Here is a 25,932-nt window from a genome sequence, read left to right on the forward strand (position 1 = left end):
TTGTGGAAAAACAAACGAGTGCAGGTAAGGAAGATGTCTGTGTATTTCGGGGAGAAAGTATCTGCCCACAATGTTTCCCTTTCTTTTATTCAAATTCAGCTGACCTGTCACATATTCATTCTTTCCATTTGGGGAGGGAGGGATTGAGGTGGGCAGGTGGGCATGTCCTTTCCTCATTTCCCTGAGGGAGTCTTTCCAAGGGAACAATAAAGTTTTGTCTAATCTAATGTAATTTCATGTGTAGATTGATTTACTTTTTTCATCTCCAAGGGCAAACTTTGGAATTACAGCAGCATTGACACAGATAACAAAATGTGCAAAACACGCAACAGGTACAAGGTAGAAAAAAGTACAGTAATACAGATTGCAAAGTTAACATTCATCCGTTTTCTAAACCCACATATTGCAATTCTCAATCAAGAGGGTGGGTGGGGGGTGGAGCCTATCACAGCGGTCATTGGGTGAGAGGCGGGGTACATCCTGGACAGGCCATACCACAAGACTGCTATACTACTAGACATAAAATAGAATAATAAAGGTCGGATTTATGATAAATCTGTCAATTCAACAGACATACAGTGTCCAGTTTGAGGCATAGTGTCCAACAGAAGTCCAGCTTAGTTGTATAAACTTCCAAATAAATCAGCTCTGCTGTTGGACCAAGAGGTCATGTTTCCATTATTCTGAGCAGTTTGTGCAACATCCATCTCTCAATCACTAATTTAAAGGGCTCCTCAGAGGACAGGGCCAGCCTTTTTAATCAGTTTGTTCAGTTTTTTTTTCCCCTATATATAAAATGGGCTTTAAAGTGTAGGTGACATGATATGTAATGTTTTTTTATTTTCTTGAGTATTTTAAGACTAAAATTAAACAATGGTTTGAAATTTATCCTTTACTGGTGCGCAGTTACTAAAGAGATAAATATTCGGATTTTGAACTGTGTGCCACTCAAATCCAGGAACTTCCAGGCAAGTCCCGATATCGGAGAAGAAGGAGGAAGTGGCATCAGCGCCAGAACCGTTATCTTAATAGTCCCATTAATTTATGGATTTTTACAGGCTACTAGCAGCCCCGTTTCCACCGAGTGGTTCGGGTTGGTGTTTTCGGTGTCAGAAAGGTGTCTTGTCGGCAGAATCCTTTTGATTGACAGGTGGAACGCTTATATTGATGAGCGCACACACACACTGTGTCTGCGGCTTCTCCACTCAACACAGAGGCAAAACTGAGTATTTGCACATTATTTTATTGTTTTGTAAATCATGGGGTAATTTCATCGCGGGCAGACTGAGACGTTATGAGCAGATGAGGGACTGCGAGTCTTTCAACTTGTGGCACAAAGCTGCTCACAAAGCAGCTTTTCAGTCCCTCGTGTCATTTTTCAGCTTTGAAATGTATGTACCTGTTTCTAAGAAAGAAAAAAACATAAATTAAAAATCCACACTTCATTTTTTCTAATGTAACAGATAGTAAAACAAACTATTTTTTTTTAAATCAGTTGATTATGACCAAAGAGCTGGCAAAAAAAAAAATTTATCATCTCCACCCGCATGCCGAAATCGCCTGCATTATTTATTTATTTTTGTTATAATCACCATTCTGTGTTCTGAACTCTGCCAGTAGCATCACTGTTGTCAGACTGAAGGTTTTTCTCCCAGCTTTAGTCTCCCTCACTGTGGTCTACATAAGGCTCAAATCCATAAGGCTGTGTCCCCATAGCTTCTTCAGAATCACCTTCAGACTGGACTTAAAAAAAAAAAAAAAAAAAAAAAAAAAAAGCCCACACTAGAAAAAAAAAAGTCCAAAAACAACTCGACCGCCGCTGTGTTTACAGTTGATTTGGGCTTGAATCAGCAGGTCCCATTCTCCCAATGACGTAGCACACTTAACGACTTTTATTGCTCAGGATTTTTTAAAATATCAGCATTCCATCATTTTTAGTGAATATTTGTGCACATTTTTTGGTGTCACCTACACTTTAAAGCACCTTGACACTTGCACAAATTTGATCTCTGCACTGCCGTGCAATCCGTTGTGTCCCGCTTTGTCCTACTGGACACAACGTTTAGTCCCGCTTGATGTCACACTATATAAAATAATCATTTCATAGCCAATGAGGCATTTGCTCTCAGAATGTGGCTGATGAAACCATTCTCTCATCGCTCCCAGAATCATAGAGTCATTATTCTCTTTATCGTTATCAACAGCTGTGGGTTGTCTTGTGCGCGTCATGCAGTGAATGCATTTGGAATCTTGTCTCAAAGGTAATTATTAATAATATATATTGAAATGGATTGGTAAAGCAGTTGAATTTTCATTCCTTATCACGAGTTAGATCATGTATCTGTAACATTATGTTTATTATAGATGTAACATCTCGTCATAATCGTTCCGATGCCCTGCCTGCAATCCCTGAGTTCCCATGGGATAAAAAAGCTTTTCAACCTACCATCCCTGGTTCTCAAGTCCAGGCACCTAAGTGGCTCTACTCTACGCTATTCTACTCTTCTATTCTACTCTTCTTTTTTTTTTTCTTTTTTTTTTTTAGATATTTAGATATACCTTAGTATACACTAGTAGAGTTCTACCATAGAATTGGAAAGTATTATAGAAGACATACCTTACTGAATTTTCATGCATTGACACGCAGTGTTTTTGAATAGGTTGCACAGTGTTCACAAATAGTTTGCAAAATTAATGCGTGCCAGAACTTTTGAACATGTCAGAATTTTCTTTGTGCACTGGCATGCAGCTGCTCACATTCCACACACAGTTTACAACAGTTTACAACGCGTTTGCTCATTGACATGCCAGATTGTGTGCCAGTGCAGGGATCAAATTTGTGCAAGTGTCAGGGTGCCTTTATGTGTGGCTCTGTGCCTCTGTATGTGTGTCCACAGAGAAGACACCACTCTCTGCATTGTGGCTTTCTGAATGAGTAAACCACCACCTTGCGTGATGGGAAAGTTGCAGCATACACTTCGATGATTCATTAGGCCAGTTAATCCACAGAAAACAGTATTTTTTACAGATTTGCAATAAAACGCTCACAGACCAGCCATTTAGTCATACTAATGTTAGTTATTATCACGGTATGTAATACTACCTATTTCTAAAATGTGTAGTTTTGAGGACAGGTTAATGATTGTATCCCTTATGAATCACAGCTTTAATACGCTCACCTTGGTCATGTTGTCAGCTACAGTCTGAAAATAAACACATAAATTAATACATTAAAAAAACTTTGTGTTTATCAAAGGAGTGTAAACCAGCTTTAACGGTGCATGAAGAATCATGGCATGTATTATTCTAAGTCGAATACAGAACGTGAAACACTGGGGAAAAATAAAATCATGAGAACGTACAATAAATAACAACACTCTGGGGTCCAGGGTATAATTGGCCGTGTTTGACTACTTTTGGTTTTACATTCAGAATTTACCTTAAAAAACTGTTTACATTGCCTTGTTTGGTCTTTTTTCAGTACAACCTCACATGTATGACTCTACAGTTTTGTTTTTTTATTCTGATATGATGAATTAACACAAATGGACCTAAATTCACACAAAAACATAAAAACGAAATGGAAAGTATGATTTTTTTTTTTCACTGTGAAAAAAACGTTTAACAAACCATTTTTATAACTAAAAATGCAAATGTAAATCATAAATTTCAAAAAGACGTACAAATGTAGCAAATAACAAAGTTATATAGAACTATTTACATTAAAATACAGGAAATGCTTCAGGCATTTTTGTACAATTATTTAAAAAAACAATAAAATTCCACACAAATTAGTTGTGCCACTCAAAAACAATTCCTGCCCAAGACGAGACAGAGGGGACACAGACTTCACCAGTTAGACAGCAAGAGGAGTGATACTCTTCCTGTTGTCTTCCTTCCACCAATGATAAAGGGGAAGTATTTTTTTTCTCCTGCAACTGCTACAGTGTGAGAGAGCAGAACAAGGTAGTGAAAGTCCTGTTTTTGCTGCTCATTTCTGCAAAAAACGTGCACCAAAAAAGTTGAGGTTGGGTCCTTCTGGAATTTAGTTGAACTGTGAATGCAGAGGTGTACCTGGTCAAGGTGATTTGCTCTGTATTGTGGAAATCATCTCTTCACTTGCAGTATGCAGTAATACAGTGTCCTTAGTTCTGGTCCTCGTGACCCAGAGCACTGCGCATTGTCCAGTTCTCCGTGCAGTAAATGCACACAAATCAGCTTGTTGATTGACTTGAACACACCTAAGCTGTTCTGCTGTGAATAGATCAGGAACAAATGAAAACATGGAGTATTACTTGTCCCGAGGGCCAGGTTTGGTGGATAACACTGCAATAATAGAATAACTAACTAAGTGCAACATCTATGAATTGTTTTCATCTGGAATGTTGTTCTTTCTTTTTGCTATGGCCGTGGCCATGGTCATGGCCACGGCCACCTTTATAGTTTTGTTTGGCTCATTTCACCAATTACGTACTATCTTCCAACTTTGGCAAACCAATTCTGATTGGTTTGTTTGTACCACATGGTCTTTCCCTGGTGACAAAATGACAGATAACTTTTAAAAAAATTGTACCGATACTGGTGTGACATTACTGAAATACTATGGTGAATGTTTCTGTTCTCCAAGAAGGAGACACAGAGTTGTCATAAAGGTGTAAATAAATTATATTGGCTGTGGTTGAAAGAAACTTTTGGTATAATTTTGATTTCTGTTGATCAGAAGCCGTACAGGATTTGACTGCTAAAGTGCACCAGAATACACCTCAGAGCACTTAAGATTTTCAAATTACCTGAAGGATCTTCAGCTTTTCCAGCCACATCTCCTTCCACCTCCTTGCCACAAAAAGTTCAGGTTTATTATTTTTTTCTTACCTCACGTTCATCACTGAAGAATGGGGTTCATGTTGTAAATGTTTTTGGCAGTGGCGTAGTGAGACAACTTGTGAATTCCCATATTGCATTTTAAGGGACCTTTATCATTTCTCTTTGTGGCGTCATTCATAAGCTTCTCCTACTGCACATCATGGCAACAAGATGCTTAGTTATTTGTTCTATTTTTTGTTTTTGTATTTTTGTCTATATTTTGTTCTGTTTTTATATTTTTCTTTCTTTCTCTCTCCCTGTCATATTTAACATGACCAGTTGCCTAGATGCTGCTGAAGCTGAAATCAAGTTGACATGAAATGCTTTTTAAAATGGTCTTTGCTCTTTTGATTCTTCTACCTGTTGGTTATGACAAATGCATGTTTGCATCCAAGTACAGGCTTTAGAATTAAGCTAGTATTTCACTGGGCTGCAACTGTTGGGGAGAAGTTGGAGACATAAAATTGTGACAAAATTAGCAACAGCTTTTCAATTGGAATCTCACTGAATTGGTACTTACGACACGTTGACGCATGTCAACGTACCGGATCGGTCGCGGCCCGGGTTAACAACATCGAAGCGCGAAGTCTCCGCTCCTCTTTCCATGACAAAAACTCCTGTAACAGTGGAATGTGGCGTTCATTTCCAAACTGGACGCTGTGTTTTATCCGGGACGTCGTCTGACTAGCACAGGAATTGTGAAAAGATGTGGACATCAGCACTTTTTCGGCACATTGAGACAGACGTGCGGAGGAATTCCGCGCGTCGCGGCGGTGCCGCATGGCGCACAGCAACGCCGTGATGAAGCCTCACGGGACATGTTCTGGCATGTCCAGGCACATCCACAATTTCTCAGATAATCACTCAGTGGAAAAACCACCGACAGCTGTCTGAACGCCATTTCAAAGCAGTCCTGTGAGACCAAAACGGAGTTGGTTTTGTCTCGCTCCAGTAGCGAATCCATCGCTCGGCTTTCCATGACAAAATCTCTTGTTAAAAGTGAAATCTGCCGGAAAATGGTTGATGTCCAGCTCTTGTGTTAACCAGAGAAAGTGCACACGACGGTCCCGGCTCCACAGAGCCATCCGTTTAGAAATGATCCGGTGGTTTGTGGCTCTCGATGGCGGCTTTGAAGTGCGGCGCGCCGAGCGTCCTTAAAGCCGTCGTAACAGTCCTTATTCTCTGTGAAGCCCGTAAAATTTTCACCGAAAGCCAGATTAATTTTTCGAATGGTTTCTAGCTGCCAGTCTCTAACAGTTTCTGAAAAAATTCTGATGGAAAAAAAACCCAAATCATTCTGCCATTTCTTGACAATGAAAATCCGCCGAGGGGGTGGACCTCTCCTCACTCAAAACCTGCTCACAGGCGAATGACGCAACCGACAGGCGTGGAAAAACTCACGCATGCGCACGAGAGTTCAAAGTTGTCTGACGCAATCACACGTGATTCAAATCCATATGGTTTTTGAAAAAAATAATAAGGTCGGATACTTTTCTAATAGACCTCGTAAATCATGCACTCTGAACTTTTACACCGTGCGGTTCTGTGGTACAGTTTGAGCTGGAACCGAGTACAGTGATTGAAAATATCAACCCAGCTTCAGTTTGAATACTGCCATGAACACTACTGGCCAGTAGATGGCAGTAGAGACCTTGAAAACTTGCCAAAACAAAATTACAGATCATCTGTGTTGCTACTTGCTACGTTTAAGATGTGTGGAATTTAATAAACACAATAACGTCTATAAACCCAGAGATTATATTCTTAAGAGTTTTAGGCACTAGAGTTTAATGCTGTTGTGCGTGGAGCCTGATCAGCGTGTCTGAAATGCATTTCTCCTGTCGTGAACGTACTGAGATTACTCTATCACCCATAATGCACCTGGACACAGCATGTCCACACTGAAACCTTAAAAATTAGCGCATTACTTTTTAACTAAAACATATATCTGATATTTTCACTTCATAAAACTTCAGACGTGACGTTAATTTAAATAACTTGTCCGAAATAAGTTTGGTTAAAATTTGAACCATAAGTTAAAAATGTATGCCTCTGGATGACTTGGGTGATATTGGCCCCATACCAGTATGGGGTTAAAAGATGAAATGAGTTTGTTTTGTTTTTTTTTTGGTGAGCAGTTCTCCTTTGCCTACAGAGGATAGAGCGTTTTCTTCTGGAAGCAGTTCTCCTATTTGCAGAGGGTAGAACTACACATCTGCTCACGTTTGTTTACCACGTTAACGTTCTAAAAATTTTCAGACAAAAATTTATCGGAAGATAATTAGTCTGATAATGGTTTTCAAAGTATTCTGAAAAGATAATATAATATTGAAAACTTTATCTTCGATAATCATCAGTTATCTGATTATCAGAACTGTGCCCACCACCAGCAAAGATTCAAGGATTCAAAGAAATTTTATTGTCATATGCACAGAAGAACATGTTCCCTGCACAATGAAACGTGTCTACTGCATTTAACCCATCCTAATTGCCAGTAGGAGCAGAAGTCGCCATTAGGCGCCTGGGGACCAGCTCCAGATGTACATCCCTGCCTTGGTCAACAGCAGGGCTGAGCAAACCAACACCGACCCATAACAAACACACACACAACACACAACACATAGGCCGGCCCGGTACATAAACATATATATGAAAGCAAAACACGAGGGAAAAGGAGAAAAAAAAAACCCTCACAGCCGCTGCATTACACAGCGGCAATGAGAAAAAAAATCCCCATCAGCACAGAAAAACAATAATCACACAGACAAAAACAAGGACACAGGACGACAACCGAGATTTGAAAAGGTCCAGTTTATCAGAACACTCCGGAGGCAGCCTGTTTGGCGCCGTCAACGGCCTTGTCCGACAATCCTGGAGGGAGAGGGGGCAGCCCTGAGCAGTCCTGAGCAGTCCTGAGCACAGTCAACGTCAGAGCCGGAGAAGCTGAGGGGAGGGGGGAAGACCAGGGAGCGAGGCTTAAGTGTTGATCTTCTCGAGGAGGTTTTATCACAGCGACCTTGAAGTGCAGCTGTATTTGGGGAAGCCAAATGAATAGCCAGATTAGCAGACGCCTGAAAGATTCCACAGTTCTGAGAACAGAGTGGCTCTCAATGCATCTGAATGTAGAATGTGGTCTTCAGACGGTCAGAGCGGGTTTCCAGGGCTGCAATTCTATTCGAGATGTTTTCCAACGCGCGGTTAACCCCCGCCGACTGCGCAGCCACTGCCTTCCCAATCAAATCAATCATGTAGGGCAGCCTGAAAGGACCAATCAAAGCTGCTTCCACTTTCTTGATTTTCCGGTAAACCAGCATAGTGCCCGCTCCACACAGCAGAAAGCCGGTCACCACCAAGCTGAATATGTACACATCTTCGATGTCCTCCACAGAAAGCATGTAAAGGCACATGACCTGCCATCTCCTCCACGAGTCCATCATGTAACCCATCACATGCGTCCCGGCAGGACAGGTCGGGTCCTCCGCCCCCGAATGTCTTGTAGAAAAAATAGTGTCAATTGCGTTCAGAGACCACTTTAACAGATCCATTTTTGTCGTTTTCCAGAAGAGCAAAGCTGCAGCCTCACAGACAACACGCCACAGAAGCAGGAAAGATAAGGAGGGAGGGAGAAGAGAAAAAAACGCGTCCGTCTCGGCCGAGTGCAAGCTGGCAAAAAAAAAAAAAGAGGATGTGTAAATTCCCCGCACTGTAGGAACAGAAGAAAATGCAGTGTAAATAATATTAAAATGAAATGAAGTAAATAATGAAATAATAAAATGAGGTAATAATAATTTTTTAAAAACAGGGTAGCGTGGCTCCATGGAGAAGAAAAAGAGTTGAATGTTTAGCGTGGATGAAAGGTCACTCTCCGATGGCAGACAGTTTGATCAGCAGTGACAGCCTGCTGTGTCTCGGCAATGCAGTATGTAAAATTGCAGAGTATAACATAGAAAAGCATAAAACTTGTTTCCATTGTATGGAAGGCTGGTGTAGTCCTCATCACCTGCACAGGTGACATCCAGCACACACTCCATGTGCACAGCCAGGCTGGCATCAGTGGTTGCCGGACTCGCTTGTCTTCTCGAAACACTGTTCCTGTCTGATCAGGGTGAATCAATCAATCAATCAATCAACTTTTTTCTTATATAGCGCCAAATCACAACAAACAGTTGCCCCAAGGCGCTCCATATTGTAAGAATGGCTACTTTGTGTCCCTGGGGTGAATAAAACATCTCTGGGTGACAGAGCTTTCTCTTATCATGCCCCTGTTTTGTGGAATGATCTCCCTGTGTCAATAAAACAGTCACATTCTGTAGAGACTTTCAAGTCCAGACTTAAGACTCATTTATTCTCCTTTTTGTATGGCTAGCATACTGGCATAAGTATGGTACTATGCTTCCTACTCTTTTAATTAATTTTATTAGTAAACAGAGCGGGTCTCAACCTCAACTTTATCTAAAGTCTGGGTATGTTAGTGAAGCTTAGGGCTAGTGGCCAGCGATCACCTTTGTATTTCTTCTGATTTCCTGTTGCTCAATGCTGACAAATTATTATACAGTTATATTAAGTGTAGTTTTCTGGCCGACTGATTCTGTTTAGTTTTTTTCTCTCTGTCTGAGATGCGGCTGGATTAGATGACATGGAGTGGACTCTGTTGCATGAACAGATCCAACAAATGGCTTGACTGGGTGTAGACTGGATGCCTGCATGGACTCTCATCAATTGTTGTTGTGTTTTGTATTGCTAACCTTTTTGGTATAATGGCCTTAGCAGTTGGTCACTCTTTTGAGTTTAGGTCTGGTTAAGGTTTCTTCCTCAGTATCATCAGTAGGAGTTTTTCCTTACCACTGTCATCTGTGTGCTTGCTCTAGGGGTTGGTAAGGTTAGACCTTACTTGTGTGAAGTGGCTTGAGACAGTGATATGGTGCTATATAAACTAAATAAATTGAAATTGTACTTTGTTGTGTGAATTTTTCTTGAACAATTCAAAACCGAGCGACACCCTGTGACTCACCCGAGAGGATGGTGAACACTGTTCACAACTTGTTGCAGCCCAATGAGATGCTACCCTTAGGAATAATTCTCTCACACTGAGTCTAGATATGTTTTCGCATCAGTCAACAGCAATGTAATTAGAGATGTCGTAGAAAAGTGTATACTGTTTCATTGAGTACAGTTTGCTTGAGCTAATTTTCATTTCACAATTTGCTCCTCATTTCGTTTAATGAAAGCAGTCACAAATATGACATTTCTTTGTATGAGGTAACTTAAGCTTAAACAACCAAGGGTAAAGCTTAACCTTTGTGCACTGTTGAAAATGTCTGATCTTGGTCATATTTGCTTATGATCGTCCAGTCTGGAACATTTGTCTCCATTGATGCTTCTCTTGATTCCAGCTGAAGATGCGAGCAGGAGGGATCAGTGAGTCATCCAAATGGAAGAAGCAGAAGCGCTCGCCAAGGCCTCCTCGCCACATGGTCCGAAATCCACCTGGTCAAAATGACCCACTCCAGTCCACCACTCTAAGCAACAACAACTTATCTTGTAAGACATTTGCATGATAATACATCAGTGAAGTCTCATTTTGTTTTAGGAGTGTGCAATAGGCAAAATTCTAGCAAATGCAGATAATAGTAATACATTTTATTTGAAGGCGCCTTTCTTGAAACTCAAAGTGTACACTTAACACTGTACATTAAAACTCAAACTCCAATAAAAAGAAACGATAGTATAAATCAAAATCACTAAAACAGACAGAGCAATAGGCATCAGGTGGAATAAGCAGTCATAAACAGATGTGTTTTGAGTTGTGATTTAAAAGGGGGAAATTAATCAATGTTTCTGAGTTGGGAGCAGCTGAATGCTCTGCTCTCCCACTCTGCTCCCCATGGTAGTGAGACAGGCAGTGGGGACAGACAGGTGGATGGAGGAAGAGCATCTGAGGGAGCGGAAACATGGAGGAGGTTGGACAGGTGTGGGGGAGCGAGGTTGTGTATGTCCTTGAATGTTAGCAAGAGGATTTTGAATTGAATATGAAACTGAACCGGAACTCAGTGGAGCTGTTCATAGACAGGAGTGATATGCCGGCTCAAGGGGGGGTTCAAATTATGACATGGGCAGCTGAAATCTGGACCAGTTGAAGTTTATGGAGGGATTTACGAGGGAGACCGAAGAGGAGAGTATTCCAATAATCCAGACGGGAAGTAATGATACTATCATCTAGGATGGCAGCAATGTCAGGTAAGGGAGGGGCGGAGGCGATTGACGTTTCGTAGATAGAAGTAGGCAGATGTAACACTAAGTTGATGTGCTAAAATATACCCTGTCATGTTTTTCATTGTGAAGAAAAGCAAAATTCTCTAGATGTGCTGTAGCTGCTAATTATTATTTGGCAGTCTAGATATACATAATAAGATAGGTCTGACAGACAACACTCACATTTGGATCAGGGTCCACCATTGGCACATTATTCCATTATGTCTCTTTTGTGTAAGGTGGGGTGCCATTCATTGAACCAGGCTCCTTTACATCTGCCTTACCGGCTTCAGACAGTGCTGGGTCATCCATCTGTAGCCCTACAACCACTGACAGTGGCCTGGACACTTGTTCGAAGACCACCTCAAGGGAAGACCTTTCTGACGTGGACCAGTGCAGCTCCTCTACAACTACACAAATTACTGCTACCATGCTTCCTGAGATCGAGTCTGACAATGTGGATGCACAAGTAAGAATAATATTTTCTTTCATGAAGGTAGTGTTGGAATTGTATACTACCATGCTCTAAATGGATAAACAGTACAGCTGTGAACATGGGATTGGATAAATTCAAAAACCATCTAAAAACTGTCTTATCTAAAAAAAAAAAATCTCAAAACTATCAAACTGCACACATTCCATTTTATCAACCAATATCTGTGTTAGGTCAGAGTGTTTTCCTTATGCTGCGTATACACAGGCGAGACGCGTTATGAATGTCACACTTGCATCATTCTTGGCACATTCCTGACATTCTTAACATGACTTAACGCATCTGAATAGGTTTCTTAATAGTGCGTGTTGGTACGTGATATTCTTGATTTTTGTGGAGCATGTTTTTGGCTGTCAAAAAAATCTTGCACGAATGTCACGCACCACCCTCATTTCGCCTCATGTCGTGGAGGTTGCAACTGAGCGTGTTGATCCGTCTTGATTAGTGGTGATTCTTAATAGAGCATGACAGCATTCTTCTCTGACATTCACACAATTAAACCCTGCTGCACCACATTCAGTTTCATTGCTGCAGTTTGCTGAAGAAGGACAGTGACACCAAGTCGGCTAAAAGTTTCATTCCAATGCTCCTCAGCGCGCTCCTACAGGTGTTCGACCTGGTGTTGTGCCTGATGTTTGGGAAAACGAGCAAGATGAGAGCCACATGAAGCCACACATCTGGCTTTCTCCGTCTTCTCCTCCTTTCTGCGCCACTCCATGGTACAGAGCCTAACTAAGCATGCAGTCACAAAGTTCTTCTACTGGTGGATTTTGAGGAGCAAACTGGAGTGATCTGAATTGTTCAACAACTGACGGTAGGATGATTATGGGGGTGTGTGCAGACAATTGACCTCATTCACAACGTGGCAGAATGTAACAATGCGCTATTATGTGCAATAGCGCGCAACAACACGGAACATTATTCTTAACCATGTGTAATGGTTCCTGATAATTCTCCAGCAACACGTGCCATTAATCGTAATGCATGGTAACGGGTTGCAGCAGTTCCTGAGGACACCTGACGCCTCTGCCTCAAATCATCACATCTGTGATCACTGTGGCCAAGAATGTATACTTAGTGACATTCGTGACTTGCCATCGTTATGTGTAAATGCGACATTAGTTATTTAAAAATAATGGTTACAAGACAGATGTTTGTTTTTCTTGACTATATCAGATGTTCAGTGGGTCAGCACACAACCAGATGACCTTGATTTTCTGAACTCCACACATTTATAATAAATTGCCTTTAGCCCCTACCGTTTTTCCACTTTGGATCGCCACAGCAGATGAATCTGTGAGTTTTTCCTTACCACTGTCGCCTGTCGTAAATGGACTGCATTTCTGCCTGTCTGCTTGTTCTGTTGAGATATTGCATAAGGAGTAAGCCGATTTGTGGAGATCGAAAATTGTACTCCAGAAGCCGAGGCTTAATTCTTGAGGGTTTTTCATCACGCTGACACATTGGTAATAGACTTTGGCTGTGGCCAGGCCAGTCAGCAAACTGCAAAATAAACACCAACCGATTACACAATTATGCTGGAGTGTAGGTGAACAGTTTCAATCACTTCAGTGATTGAATCGAGAGCTTGTGGAGTTTCCCAACTGAACATCTGAGTTGCATCATACTTTCACAAACTAATGTCATTGTTCACAGTAAACATTTTTGTCCACTCCTCCATACAGATCTTCTCTAGATCTTTCAGGTTTGGAGTTTCAGCTCCCTCCAAAGATTTTCTTTTGAGTTCAGGTCTGGAGACTGGCCAGGCCACTCCAGGACCTTGAAATGCTTCTTACAGAGCCCCTCCTTAGTTGCCCTGGCTGTGTGTTTGGGGTCATTGTCATACTGGAAGACCCAGCCATGGCCCATCTTCAATGCTCTTACTGAGGGAAGGAGGTTGTTTGTCAAAATCTCTCAGTACATGACTACATCCATCCTCCCTTAAATACGGTGCAGTTGTCCTGTCCCTTTTGCAGAAGAGCACCCCCAGAGTATGATGTTTCCACCCCCATGCTTCACTGTTGGGATGGTTTTCTTAGGGTTGTTCTCATCCTCTAAACATGGTAAGTGGAGTTGATTCCAAAAAGCTCTATTCTAGTCTCATGCCTCCTCTGGATCATCCAGACGGTCACTGGTGAACTTCAAACGGGCCTGGACATGTGCTGGCTTGAGCAGGTGGACCTTGCTGCACTGCAGGATTTTAAACCATGACAGCGTCATGTGTTACTAATGTAATCTTTGTGACTGTGGTCCCAGCTCTCTTCAGGTCATTGACCAGGTCCTCCTGTGTAGTTCTGAGTTTTCTCAGAATCATCCTTACCCCACAAAGTGAGATCTTGCATGGAATCCCAGACCGAGGGAGATTGACAGTCATCTTGTGTTTCTTCCACTTTCTAATAAATAATCATAACATTTGTCTTCTTCTACCAAGCTGCTTGCCTGTTGTCCTGTAGTCCATCCCAGCCTTGTGCATGTCTACAGTTTTGTCCCTGGTATCCTTAGACAGCTCTTTGGTCTTGGCTATGGTGGACAGGTTGGCGTGTGATTGATTGAGTGTGAACAGGTGTTTTATACAGGTAAGAAGTTCAAACAGGTGCAGTTAATACAGGTAAAGAGTGCAGAATAAGAGGGTTTCTTAAAGAAAAATTAACAGGTCTGTGTGAGTCAGAATTCTTGGTGGTTGGTAGGTGTTCAAATACTTATTTGCAGCAGTAACATACAAATAAATTATTTAAAAAAATCATACATTGTTTTTTCCAGATTTTCTTTAGATTATGTCTCTCACAGTGGACATGCACCTAAGATGAAAATTTCAGACCCCTCCATGATTTCTAAGTGGGAGAACTTGCAAAATTGCATGGTGTTCAAATACTTATTTTCTTTACTGTATGTGACTAAAAAGATTAATCCAGGTTTTGAGTATATTTCTTATTGTTACATGGGAAACAAGGTACCAGTAGATTCAGTAGATTCTCACAAATCCAACAAGACCAAGCATTCATGATATGCACACTCTTACGGCTATGAAATTGGGTTATTAGTAAAAAAAAAAAAAAAAAAAGTAGAAAAGGGGGTGTTCACAATAACAGTAGCATCTGCTGTTGACGCTACAAACTCAAAACTAATATGTTCAAACTGCTTTTTTTAGCAATTCTGTGAATCACTAAACTATGTATAACCACAGTTTTTCATGATTTCTTCACATCTGCGAGGCATTAATTTTGTTGGTTTGGAACCAATATTTTGCTCGTTTACTACTACTATTACCTCTTCAAGTATTTTGACATATCCAAACTGATCCATGATACCTGGTATGCGATATATAGGCCCAACACCATAGTAGGAGAAACATGCCCATATCATGATGCTTGCACCACCATGCTTCACTGTCTTCACTGTGAACTGTGGCTTGAATTCAGAGTTTGGGGGTCGTCTCACAAACTGTCTGTGGCCCTTGGACCTAAAAAGAACAATTTTACTCTCATCAGTCCACAAAATATTCCTCCATTTCTCTTTAGGCGTTTGGATATGTCAAAATACTTGAAGAGGTCATGTTGCCTTATGCTGAAGAGGACATGCCCTTGAAATGGGTGTTTCAACAAGACAATGACCCCAAGCACACTAGTAAACCAGCAAAATCTTGCTTCAAAACCAACAAAATTAATACCTCGCAGATGTGAAGAAATCATGAAAAACTCTGGTTATACAACCCCTGGCAAAAATTATGGAATCACCGGCCTCGGAGGATGTTCATTCAGTTGTTTAATTTTGTAGAAAAAAAGCAGATCACAGACATGACACAAAACTAAACTCATTTCAAATGGCAACTTTCTGACTTAGGAAACACTATAAGAAATAAGGAAAAAAATTGTGGCAGTCAGTAACGGTTACTTTTTTAGACCAAGCAGAGGGAAAAAAATATGGAATTACTCAATTCTGAGGACAAAATTATGGAATCATGAAAAGCAAAAGAACGCTCCAACACATCACTAGTATTTTGTTGCACCACCTCTGGCTTTTATAACAGCTTGCAGTCTCTGAGGCATGGACTTAATGAGTGACAAACAGTACTCTTCATCAATCTGGCTCCAACTTTCTCTGATTGCTGTTGCCAGATCAGCTTTGCAGGTTGGAGCCTTGTCATTGACCATTTTCTTCAACTTCCACCAAACATTTTCACTTGGATTAAGATCCGGACTATTTGCAGGCCATGACATTGACCCTATGTGTCTTTTTGCAAGGAATGTTTTCACAGTTTTTGCTCTATGGCAAGATGCATTATCATCTTGAAAAATGATTTCATCATCCCCAAACATCTTTTCAATTGATGGGATAAGAAAAGTGTCCAAAATATCAACGTAAACTTGTGCATTTATTGATGATGTAATGACAGCCATCTCCCCAGTGCCTTTACCTGACATGCAGCCCCATATCATCGACTGTGGAAATTTACATGTTCTCTTCAGGCAGTCATCTTTATAAATCTCATTGGAACGGCACCAAACAAAAGTTCCAGCATCATCACCTTGCCCAATGCAGATTCGAGATTCATCACTGAATATGACTTTCATCCAGTCATCCACAGTCCACGATTGCTTTTCCTTAGCCCATTGTAACCTTGTTTTTTTTCTGTTTAGGTGTTAATGATGTCTTTTGTTTAGCTTTTCTGTATGTAAATCCCATTTCCTTTAGGCGGTTTCTTACAATTCGGTCACAGACGTTGACTCCAGTTTCCTCCCATTCGTTCCTCATTTGTTTTGTTGTGCATTTTCGATTTTTGAGACATATTGCTTTAAGTTTTCTGTCTTGACGCTTTGATGTCTTCCTTGGTCTACCAGTATGTTTGCCTTTAACAACCTTCCCATGTTGTTGGTATTTGGTCCAGAGTTTAGACACAGCTGACTGTGAACAACCAACATCTTTTGCATCATTGCGTGATGCTTTATCCTCTTTTAAGAGTTTGATAATCCTCTCCTTTGTTTCAATTGACATCTCTCGTGTTGGAGCCATGATTCATGTCAGTCCACTTGGTGCAACAGGTCTCCAAGGTGTGATCACTCCTTTTTAGATGCAGACTAACGAGCAGATCTGATTTGATGCAGGTGTTAGTTTTGGGGATGAAAATTTACAGGGTGATTCCATAATTTATTCCTCAGAATTGAGTGAGTCCATATTTTTTTCCCTCTGCTTGGTCTAAAAAAGTAACCGTTACTGACTGCCACAATTTTTTTTTTCTTGATTTCTTATAGTGTTTCTTAAAGCCAGAAAGTTGCCATTTGAAATGACTTTAGTTTTGTGTCATGTCTGTGATCTGCTTTTTTTCTACAAAATTAAACAACTGAATGAACATCCTCCGAGGCCGGTGATTCCATAATTATTGCCAGGGGTTGTACAACTAAATACTAGTTTAGTGATTCACAAGATTGCTAAAAAAGCAGTTTGTTTTTTCCCTCCCCTTTCTGTGACAACCAATCACTGCTCTTAGAGGACTGCGTCATACCTAGCAATGGGGTCAACCCCGCCTCCTCACAAAGATAGGAGTTTCTGCCCTTCCTTGCTCAGACCCGCTCTTAGACACCTGCTGGCTCACTCTTAGGCCAAGATTCATTTCCAGGAAATTTTAGGCTAAGTAGTCCAGCGGCTAAGGGACAAATTTTAGGGGAATCATGCACTTTTTTACAAAAGCGCCAAAACTTTTTCAGCTGTACCTTATAGTGTCCTGAAGTACGAAGTCTGTGAGAAAAGTATCCGACCTTTTTATTTTATGCAAAAAATATATTGATTTGATTCATATGTTTTTACGTCAGCCAAGCTTGAACCTTCGTGCGCATGCGTGAGTTTTTTCACGCCTGTCGGTTGCGTCATCCGTGCCCAGCTCTCCACAATTTCTCTTATACTCACTCGACTGGTAAGCCACTGAAAGCCGAGATAGGCATGTCCCAACTTGTCCTCTGACACTCCAAAACGGAGGTGTTCTTTGTCTCGCTCCATCAGCGGCTCCGTCATGACGCGTAAAGCCTCTGCACGGCTTTCCATGACAAAATGTCTTGTTAAAAGTGAAATCTGCCGGAAAATGGCTAATGTCCAGCTCTTGTGATAACCAGAGAAATTGCACACGACGGTCCCGGATCCACACAGCCATCTGTTTAGAAATGATCTGGTGGTTTCTGCCATAAAATAAAAAGGTCGGATACTTTTCTCACAGACCTTGTATATAAGATCGGGAGACATTGAATCCATAAACGTCTACACTCTAAAAACTTGGGTTTAAGCGAATAACCATTTTCAGCCTTCTACAGCATATAATTCATGACAAACTCTTATCCAAATGTCTATTTAATTTTATAATATAAACTTGAAGGTTATGAAAAATGTATTAAGGCTAAGTAGGGATGCTTTGAATGTACTTCAGTGTGCTTACACTCTTAGAAAAAGCGTTAATCTAGGGAACGTGACTAAATTATGAATATCAATATACCTATATAATATAGCTATTTGCGAGCATAGGGCAAAGGCAAGATGCTACTCATGCACTCTAACATATTTACACTCTAAAATAACAACAGTGTTTGAACGGAAAGAAATGCTTTTTTATTAATTACAAGAAATCAATTTTGTTTTTATGGCCATAACCATTTAGTTTACAATTTAAAACACTCAGTTTACCTTATGCTATATCTTCCAAAACATAAAATCATGACTCTATATTTAATTTACTTAAAGTGACTGAAAGCTGTTTACATGCATAGAAAAAGAAAGTATGCTACAAATGCACTTAAACATAGTTTACACGCTTAAAAAATAATGGTAAATTAATGTTATAATTTAACCTCTTTCCGACGACGTATGATGCCACACGACGGATGATACATGATCACATAAGCTCAGTATAGCTTTGCACTAGTTGCAGTAGCCATTCTCTACAGCTTAACAAGGTCCAATCTTGATCACTGGCCCCCTACATAATAACCATATGATCGTATTGTCATATGAATAGCAAAATATACACTGTATTATAACCATGCAAATACTCTTTTATAAAAAGCAGGATACAGGGCTAAAATCAAATGTCTCCCGCTTTGACATGACTTAATATATCCTAAAGAGTCCCTGGACAAAGTTTGGCGCTTTTGTAAAAAAGTGCACGATTCTATCCCTTAACTGCTGGACTAAAGTTAGAAGCTCTTTGAGAGGGCTTTGAATTGCTTCACGGACAAGGGCCCAGGTTTGTACAAAGAGGTGGGTATACTCACATTCTCTTTAACAAGTTAAATATCTACAATATTGTTACAAAAGTATGTTTTCCTTTAATTTGTTGACATGCAGTATGATATAATTCTGCCAAATTATGACGCAGCACGGTGGCTTAACATCGAGCACTGTTGTCTCACAGTGAGAAGGGCTTAGGTCCACCTCCCACCTGGTCCTTTCTGTGTTTTTTAGTTTGCATGTTCTCCCAGTGTTTCTGTGGGTTCCCTCCAGCTGCTCCAGCTTCCTCCCACTTCCAAACATGCAGGTTTGGAGAATTTGTGACTCTAAAATGAATGTCAGTGTGAATTTGAATGTGTTTGTCTGATTGTACAGTTGTGCTCAAAACTTTACATATTCTGTCAGAATTTTAGTTTTTTTTTTTTCTGGCTATTTTTCAGAGAATATGAATAACACAAAAACTTTTTTTTTTACTTTTGGTTAGTGGTTGCATGAAGCCATTTATTGTCAAACAATAAATGTATAATAATTATTGATCATCATTTAGATATGATTGGGTTATGTGAAACCTGGCTTAAACCTACAGCTGTCCTCCCCTTAAATGAGGCCTGTCCACCGGCATACACATTTAGTCACGTCCCTCATGATGTGAAGCAAGGCCGGGGTGTTGCTCTTATTTATAAATCTAGGTTTAGCTTATTAGCTGTTGGGGGTCACAAATATAACTCGTTTGAACATCTGATTCTCCACTCTGCCCACGATGCTATGTATTGCCAAGGTTAGAAGAATAAAAATCAGCTGTTTTACTTTGTCACTGTATATAGGCCCCCTGGCCCATACTCTCAATTCTTAGATGAATTTGGTGCATTCATCTCGAACTTGTCAACGAGTGCAGATAACATTCTGATTATTGGTGACTTTAACATTCATATAAATAAGCCTTCTGATCACCTTTCCAAATCATTTATGGAAATTGTGGATGCATTAGGATTTCAGCAATGCATTCAGGACTCGCCCCACATTAGTGGAAATACCCTGGATTTGGTTCTTGCATGTGATTTGCTATCACGAATATTGGCATCTTACCTCTTGCATCGGTGGTGTCTGACCACTCACTTATTAGGTTTACAGTTTTGCTGCAATGTTTAGTGGAACAACAACCTTATTTATCACTGCGGCGACCCATCAACAGCTCAACTACGACTGAACTCGAAGCTTGACTGCCTGATATCTTAACTTCATGTTTGTAAAATGTCAAATCGGTAGACAGTCTTGTGGATAGTTTAAACTCAGTGGTCATATACACTCAACTCTCAGGCCAGGTGGCTGCCCGGTTACCATGGCGGCTGGACCCACAGTGCAAACTCCCAGACTAGGCTTCGGTGTAGGAGAAATCATGGTCTTTATTCCAGGCTTGGTTTCGGTACACATGTGGTCAGTCAGCGCAGCAGAGGTACAAGCAGGATTAGGCAGAGACTTAGTCATGAACAAGCAGGGGTCAGAGGCACAAGCAAACACTGACATCTTTGATGAGGCAAGTGGCATGGTCAAGGAAGCACAGAGCAGACAAAAAACAGGACTGTGAAAGGTGCTGGAAAGTATACTGAGACAACAATTTGGCGGGGAAATGAACTGTGGGGTTTAAATACTTGTGGACTAATTAGTGTGGAACAAGGGACAGGTGGTGTCAACAAGGTGCACGTAAAGAACAATCTAGAAGGGGATGTGGCTAGTGAACAAAGATAACACAGATTACAAGATAACAAGATTGTGAGGAGGGGAGTGCACAAACTGAAGTGATGTAATAGACAAAGATAAGACCAGGGTAATATAAAAGGGGCTTATATTGCAGGAGATCCCTTGTGTTGCTGACCTTGTGACCAAACCCAGGTACTGAGAACCCCTGGTGGAAAACAGGATGCAAATAATTAATAGGAGGAAGGACCCTGAGTGGAACCTGGTGCAAGAACATGTTAGCGGGCCGGCTTAATGTTAGATAGGAGGACGACCATGAGGCTTATCACAAACCACAGCTGAAACAGGGAATCGTGTCTTGAGGACGCTGTCCTTCAAGACAGAGTCGGAGAGACCTTTTAGAGCTGCCTCAAGACTGAAACACCGGCAAGCCCATAGGGAGTAAACCAAACATTTAAAGGTAGAGCAGACCAGACGAGGAAGCCATAGAGACTGATATGACAATAGAACCCCCCAAAAAATCACATAAATCCAACGATCAGGAAAACCATCCTTAGTTACCAAAATACAGACGGCAGTTTGTGGACCACCTTACTGAGAATAATCTTTTTGATCTTTTTTTCTATCTTTGTATCATTCCACAGAGACGGCTCTCACTAAAGTGGTGAATGATCTTCTGCTTGAAATGGATTCAGACACCACTTCAGTTCTGCTGCTGTTCGATCTTAGTGCTGCATTTGATACCGCGGATCATCATATTCTACTCGATAGGCTGCAGAATTATTTTGGGATTACTGGGAGTGCCCTTGCATGGTTAACGTCATACCTGACCAGTCGTTCAGGCTCAGGTTCGGAACACAGGTGATCAGTCGGCGAGGCAGAAGCACAAACAGGGTCGGGCAAAAATGCAGTCATGGTCAAGCAGGGTTCAAAGGGACTAGCAGACACAGACATCATGGACGAGGTAAAAGGCGCAGTCAAAAAACACAAAGCAAGATCTGGATACACGGCAAATCAAAACGGGACTAGATACAGAGCTGGTAAGTGTGCAAAGACAACAAACGAGCAAGGGTGTGGTGGCTGGGTGGAGAATAAGACAGGAGTTAACAAGGTGCACGAGGAACAATCAAGAAGGGGGTGTGGCTAGTGAACAAAGATACTACATTGTGCAAGACGGTAAGGGAGGACAACACAAGGTGGAGTGAAGAAAAGAAAGAAATGTGAACAGGTGCACAGAGCATGAGTGAAAGGAAACACAAAGCAGACTGAGTTAAAGTGAGAGACAAAGACATGAATGCAGGTGCAGGATGTGGAGTGACACAGAAATAAGCAATAAGCTACAACTGAATATAATAAATTACTGTGAACAGGAATCAAACATGAACATGAAAACTAAACTAAACATGAACTGGCAACACGGACTTGAACAGGAGATATGGAGCGATATACTAAAATGACATTAAACACACACTGACTAAAGAAAACAAGGCAGTAAGACAAACCATAAGAAAAAGCAGTGACCAAACAATAACCAAAACAAATCTTGACATAACAGTACAACAAATATTATAACCAAGCGGAACAAGTGATAACTTAATAAACAATGACTGAAAACAACTACAACAGAGCAAAAGGCCAAAGTAAAAAGTAACAAAGAAAACAAAGTGACATGTCAAAACAGAGAATAACCAAATTATGAAAATAAATATTAATAAATCAAAGCTGAAGCAGGAAGCAAACAACAGAAAGGGGGAAAACATGGACTCAGCGCCCTGACCTGGCCAAAATCCTGACACGTTCTCACTGTGTTTTATACAATAACACTACCTCTAACCTTAGTGACATGAAATTTGGGCTTCCACAGGAGTCCATCTCAGGCCCCCTGCTTTTTCTCCATTTATATACCACCCGTGGGCACATATTGCAGCATTTTGGGATTACCTTTCGCTGTTGTGCTGATGATACTCAATTATACATGCCGATAACTGCTGGTAATCTCATCCACCTAAAATCCTTAGAAGATTGAATGGCATCAGTGAGAAGCTGGATGTCTAGCAATGTCCTACTATTTAACCTCAGATGAGACTGAAATGATGGTTCTTGGTCCAGTGAGACATCGGCATCAATTTGACCAGCTAACGCTTAGCCTCGGCTCATGTGTCCTACATCACACTGACGAAGTGAGGAACCTTGGGGTAATTTTTGATCCTACGTTGTCCTTTGATCTTCACATTAGAGATATTACGAGGACTGCTTTCTTCCACCTGCGAAATATACTGAAGATTCATCCCATCCTGTCTATGGCTGATGCTGAGACCCTGATCCATGCGTTTATGTCTTCTAGATTGGACTACTGCAATGTTCTGTTTTGTGGTTTACCGCAGTCCAGCATTAGGGCTCACCAATTGGTTCAAAATGCTGCTGCCACACTTTTGACATGAAGCAGAAAGTTTGACCACATTACACCCATTTTGGCATCTCTTCACTGGCTTTCTGTCCCAGTGAGATCAGATTTTAAGGTTCTGCTACTAGCCTATAAAATTCTTCACAGACTGGCACCTCCCTACCTAGCTGACCTAATTAAACCCTACGTACCGGCACGGGCTTCATGTTGTCAGGGTGCAGGACTACTTTGTGTCCCTAGGCTGAATAAAAAGTCTGCGGGTCACAGAGCTTTCTCTTTTTGTGCCCCTGTTCTGTGGAATGATCTCCCTGCGTCAATAAAACAGTCACATTCTGTAGACTTTCAAGTCCAGACTTAAGACGCACTTATTTTCCCTTTCGTAAAGCTAGCATACTGGCATAGTATGTTACTATGCTTTTTACTCTTTTAAATTAATTTTATTAGGAAACGGAGTGGGCCGCGGCCTCAGCTTTATCTAAATTCTGGGTCTTTCAGTGAAGCTTAGGGCTAGTGGCCCGCAGTCACCTTAGTATTTCTTCTGTTTTTCTTGTTGCTTAATGCTGACAAATTATACTGTATTTCTTGTCTTTCTGATGCCTGATTCTGTTCTTTCTGTTGGAGGTGCGGCTCCATCCAAAGATGGGTGTGGTGTCTGTTTCTGTAACCCTCCTGTCCTGTGCACCAGCAACATTTCCTGTATATTCATTTTGTGAATTGTTTTGTAAATTGTGTAATAATTGTGTTTTAATTAGCATGGCCCAAGCAGAGGGTCACCCCTTTGAGTCTGGTCTGCTTGAGGTTTCTTCTTCAGATCATCAGAGGGAGTTTTTCCTTACCACTGTCACCTGTGTGCTTGCTCTAGGGGTTAGTAAGGTTAGACCTTACTTGTGTGAAGTGCCTTGAAGGAACTATGATTTAAAAAAAAAAATCATAATGGCATCAGAAATGATCCAAAATGACCCTGATCAAAAGTTTACATACCCCTGTTCCCTTTAATATCTACTGAATATGTCTGACATGTCAAATGAATATGTCTGATATGACAAACAGTATGGCACTCCATGGCAAATCTGTGTGGTGTAGACAGTTCTCAAAAAACTGAGTCATTGTGAAAGGAGAAGAGTGAGGAGAGCCACCAAGACACCCAGAAGAAGCTTATGTGGCTGTGATTGGTTAAGTTGTGAAGGGGAGGTGATGGTCTAGTGGTTAAGCGTTGGACTTGAGACCAGATGATCCTCGGTTCAAATCCCAGCCTGACTGGAAAATCACTAAGTGCCCTTGGCCAAGGTTCTTAATCCCCTAGCTGGTCCCGGTGTGTCATGGGTGCCTTGCGTGGCAGCTGCGTGACATTGGGGTGAATGTAAGGCATTATTGTTGTAAACCACTTTGAGTGTCTGATGCAGATGGGAAAGCGCTATATAAATGCAGTCCATTTACCATTTAGTCCAGCAGTTAAGGAATAGAATCGTGCACTGTTTTACAAAAGCGCCAAACTTTGTCCAGGGACTCTTTAGGTTATATTAAGTCATGTCAAAGTGGGAGACATTTGATTTTAGCCCTGTATCCTGCTTTTTTTTTTTTTTAAAGGGTGTTTATAATGTATTATGGTTATAATACAGTGTATATTTTGCTATTCATTTGACAATACGATCATATGGTTATTATGTAGGGGGCCAGTGATCAAGATTGGACCTTGTTAAGCTGTAGAGAATGGCTACTGCAACTAGTGCAAAGCTATACTGAGCTTATGTGATCATGTATCGTGCGGCGTCATACGTCGTCGTACATCCTTATATATTAGCAGGGTGGTATGTTTCAAAATGGAAAGAGGTTAAATTGTAACATTAATATACCATTATTTTTTTAAGACTGTAAACTATGTTTAAGTGCATTTGTAGCATACTTTCTTTTCTATGCATGTAAACAGCTTTCAATCACTTTAAGTAAATTAAATATAGTCATGATTTTATGTTATGGAAGATATAGCATAAGGTAAACTGAGTGTTTTAAATTGTAAACTAAATGGTTATGGCCATAAAAACAAAATTAATTTCTTGTAATTAATAAAAAAGCATTTCTTTCCGTTCAAACACTGTTATTTTAGAGTATAAATATGTTAGAGTGCATGAGTAGCATCTTTCCTTTGCCCTATGCTCGCAAACAGCTATATTGCATAGGTATATTGATATTCACAATGAGTTATACAATATTTAGTCACTTTCCCTAGATTAACGCTTTTTCTAAGCACACTGAAGTACATTCAAAGCATCCCTACTTAGCCTTAATACATTTTTCATAACCTTCAAGTTTATATTATAAACTTAAATAGACATTTGGATAAGAGTTTGTCATGAATTATATGCTGTAGAAGGCTGAAAATGGTTATTCTCTTAAACCCAAGTTTTTAGAGTGTAGACGTTTATGGATTCAATGTCTCCCGATCTTATTTACTTCAGGACACTATAAGGTACCTCTGATAAAAGTTTTGGCGCTTCTGTAAAAAAGTGCATGATTCCCCTAAAATTTGTCCCTTAGCTGCTAGACTATTGTGCACAGTGTAGATTTTGCATTTTGTATACAGTGTCATGGTGAAGTTGTTTTGAGGAGGATTTTCTTCAAAAGAAGAGCTGAAGGATTAGCTACAAATTGCCAGAAGGTACATTAGGGTGGCCGAAATTTTATTTTATTTTTTTTTAATTTCAAGTTGCACACCCCTTCATTTTGTCTAAGTGGTCTCCCAGGCTCCACTGTTTTTTGCAAAATTAGAAATTTCAGCGAGTCTCGTCCAGAATAACGGCAGTGTCATTACACTACATAAAGATTTCTATCCTTTCCAATTTGACTGAATTTAACCTTTGGTCAATATAATCAAGAACAAAATGCATCAGAACCAAAATACATTTATTGATTTAATTATATCACTTTCTACAAATAGATACATTCATTAATACTATTACACAAGTATTACAGCAATTATATGTTCCACTTAAACTAACTTTTATTCAAACTTAATATT

The 25,932-nt window shown here is 40.5% G+C and overlaps 1 protein-coding gene across 1 annotated transcript in view; it reads left to right on the plus strand.

The window, feature by feature from the left end:
• The window catches only part of gbf1 (golgi brefeldin A resistant guanine nucleotide exchange factor 1), a 580,908-nt gene that overhangs the window by 320,230 nt on the left and 234,746 nt on the right, over positions 1-25,932 (plus strand). The window contains 2 exon segments of the mRNA XM_034185226.1: positions 10,257-10,404; positions 11,355-11,584. Of these exon segments, the coding sequence (XP_034041117.1) occupies positions 10,257-10,404; positions 11,355-11,584 (378 nt within the window).

This window comes from Thalassophryne amazonica, chromosome 13 (assembly GCF_902500255.1).
Source record: "Thalassophryne amazonica chromosome 13, fThaAma1.1, whole genome shotgun sequence".
Lineage (NCBI taxonomy): Eukaryota > Metazoa > Chordata > Actinopteri > Batrachoidiformes > Batrachoididae > Thalassophryne > Thalassophryne amazonica.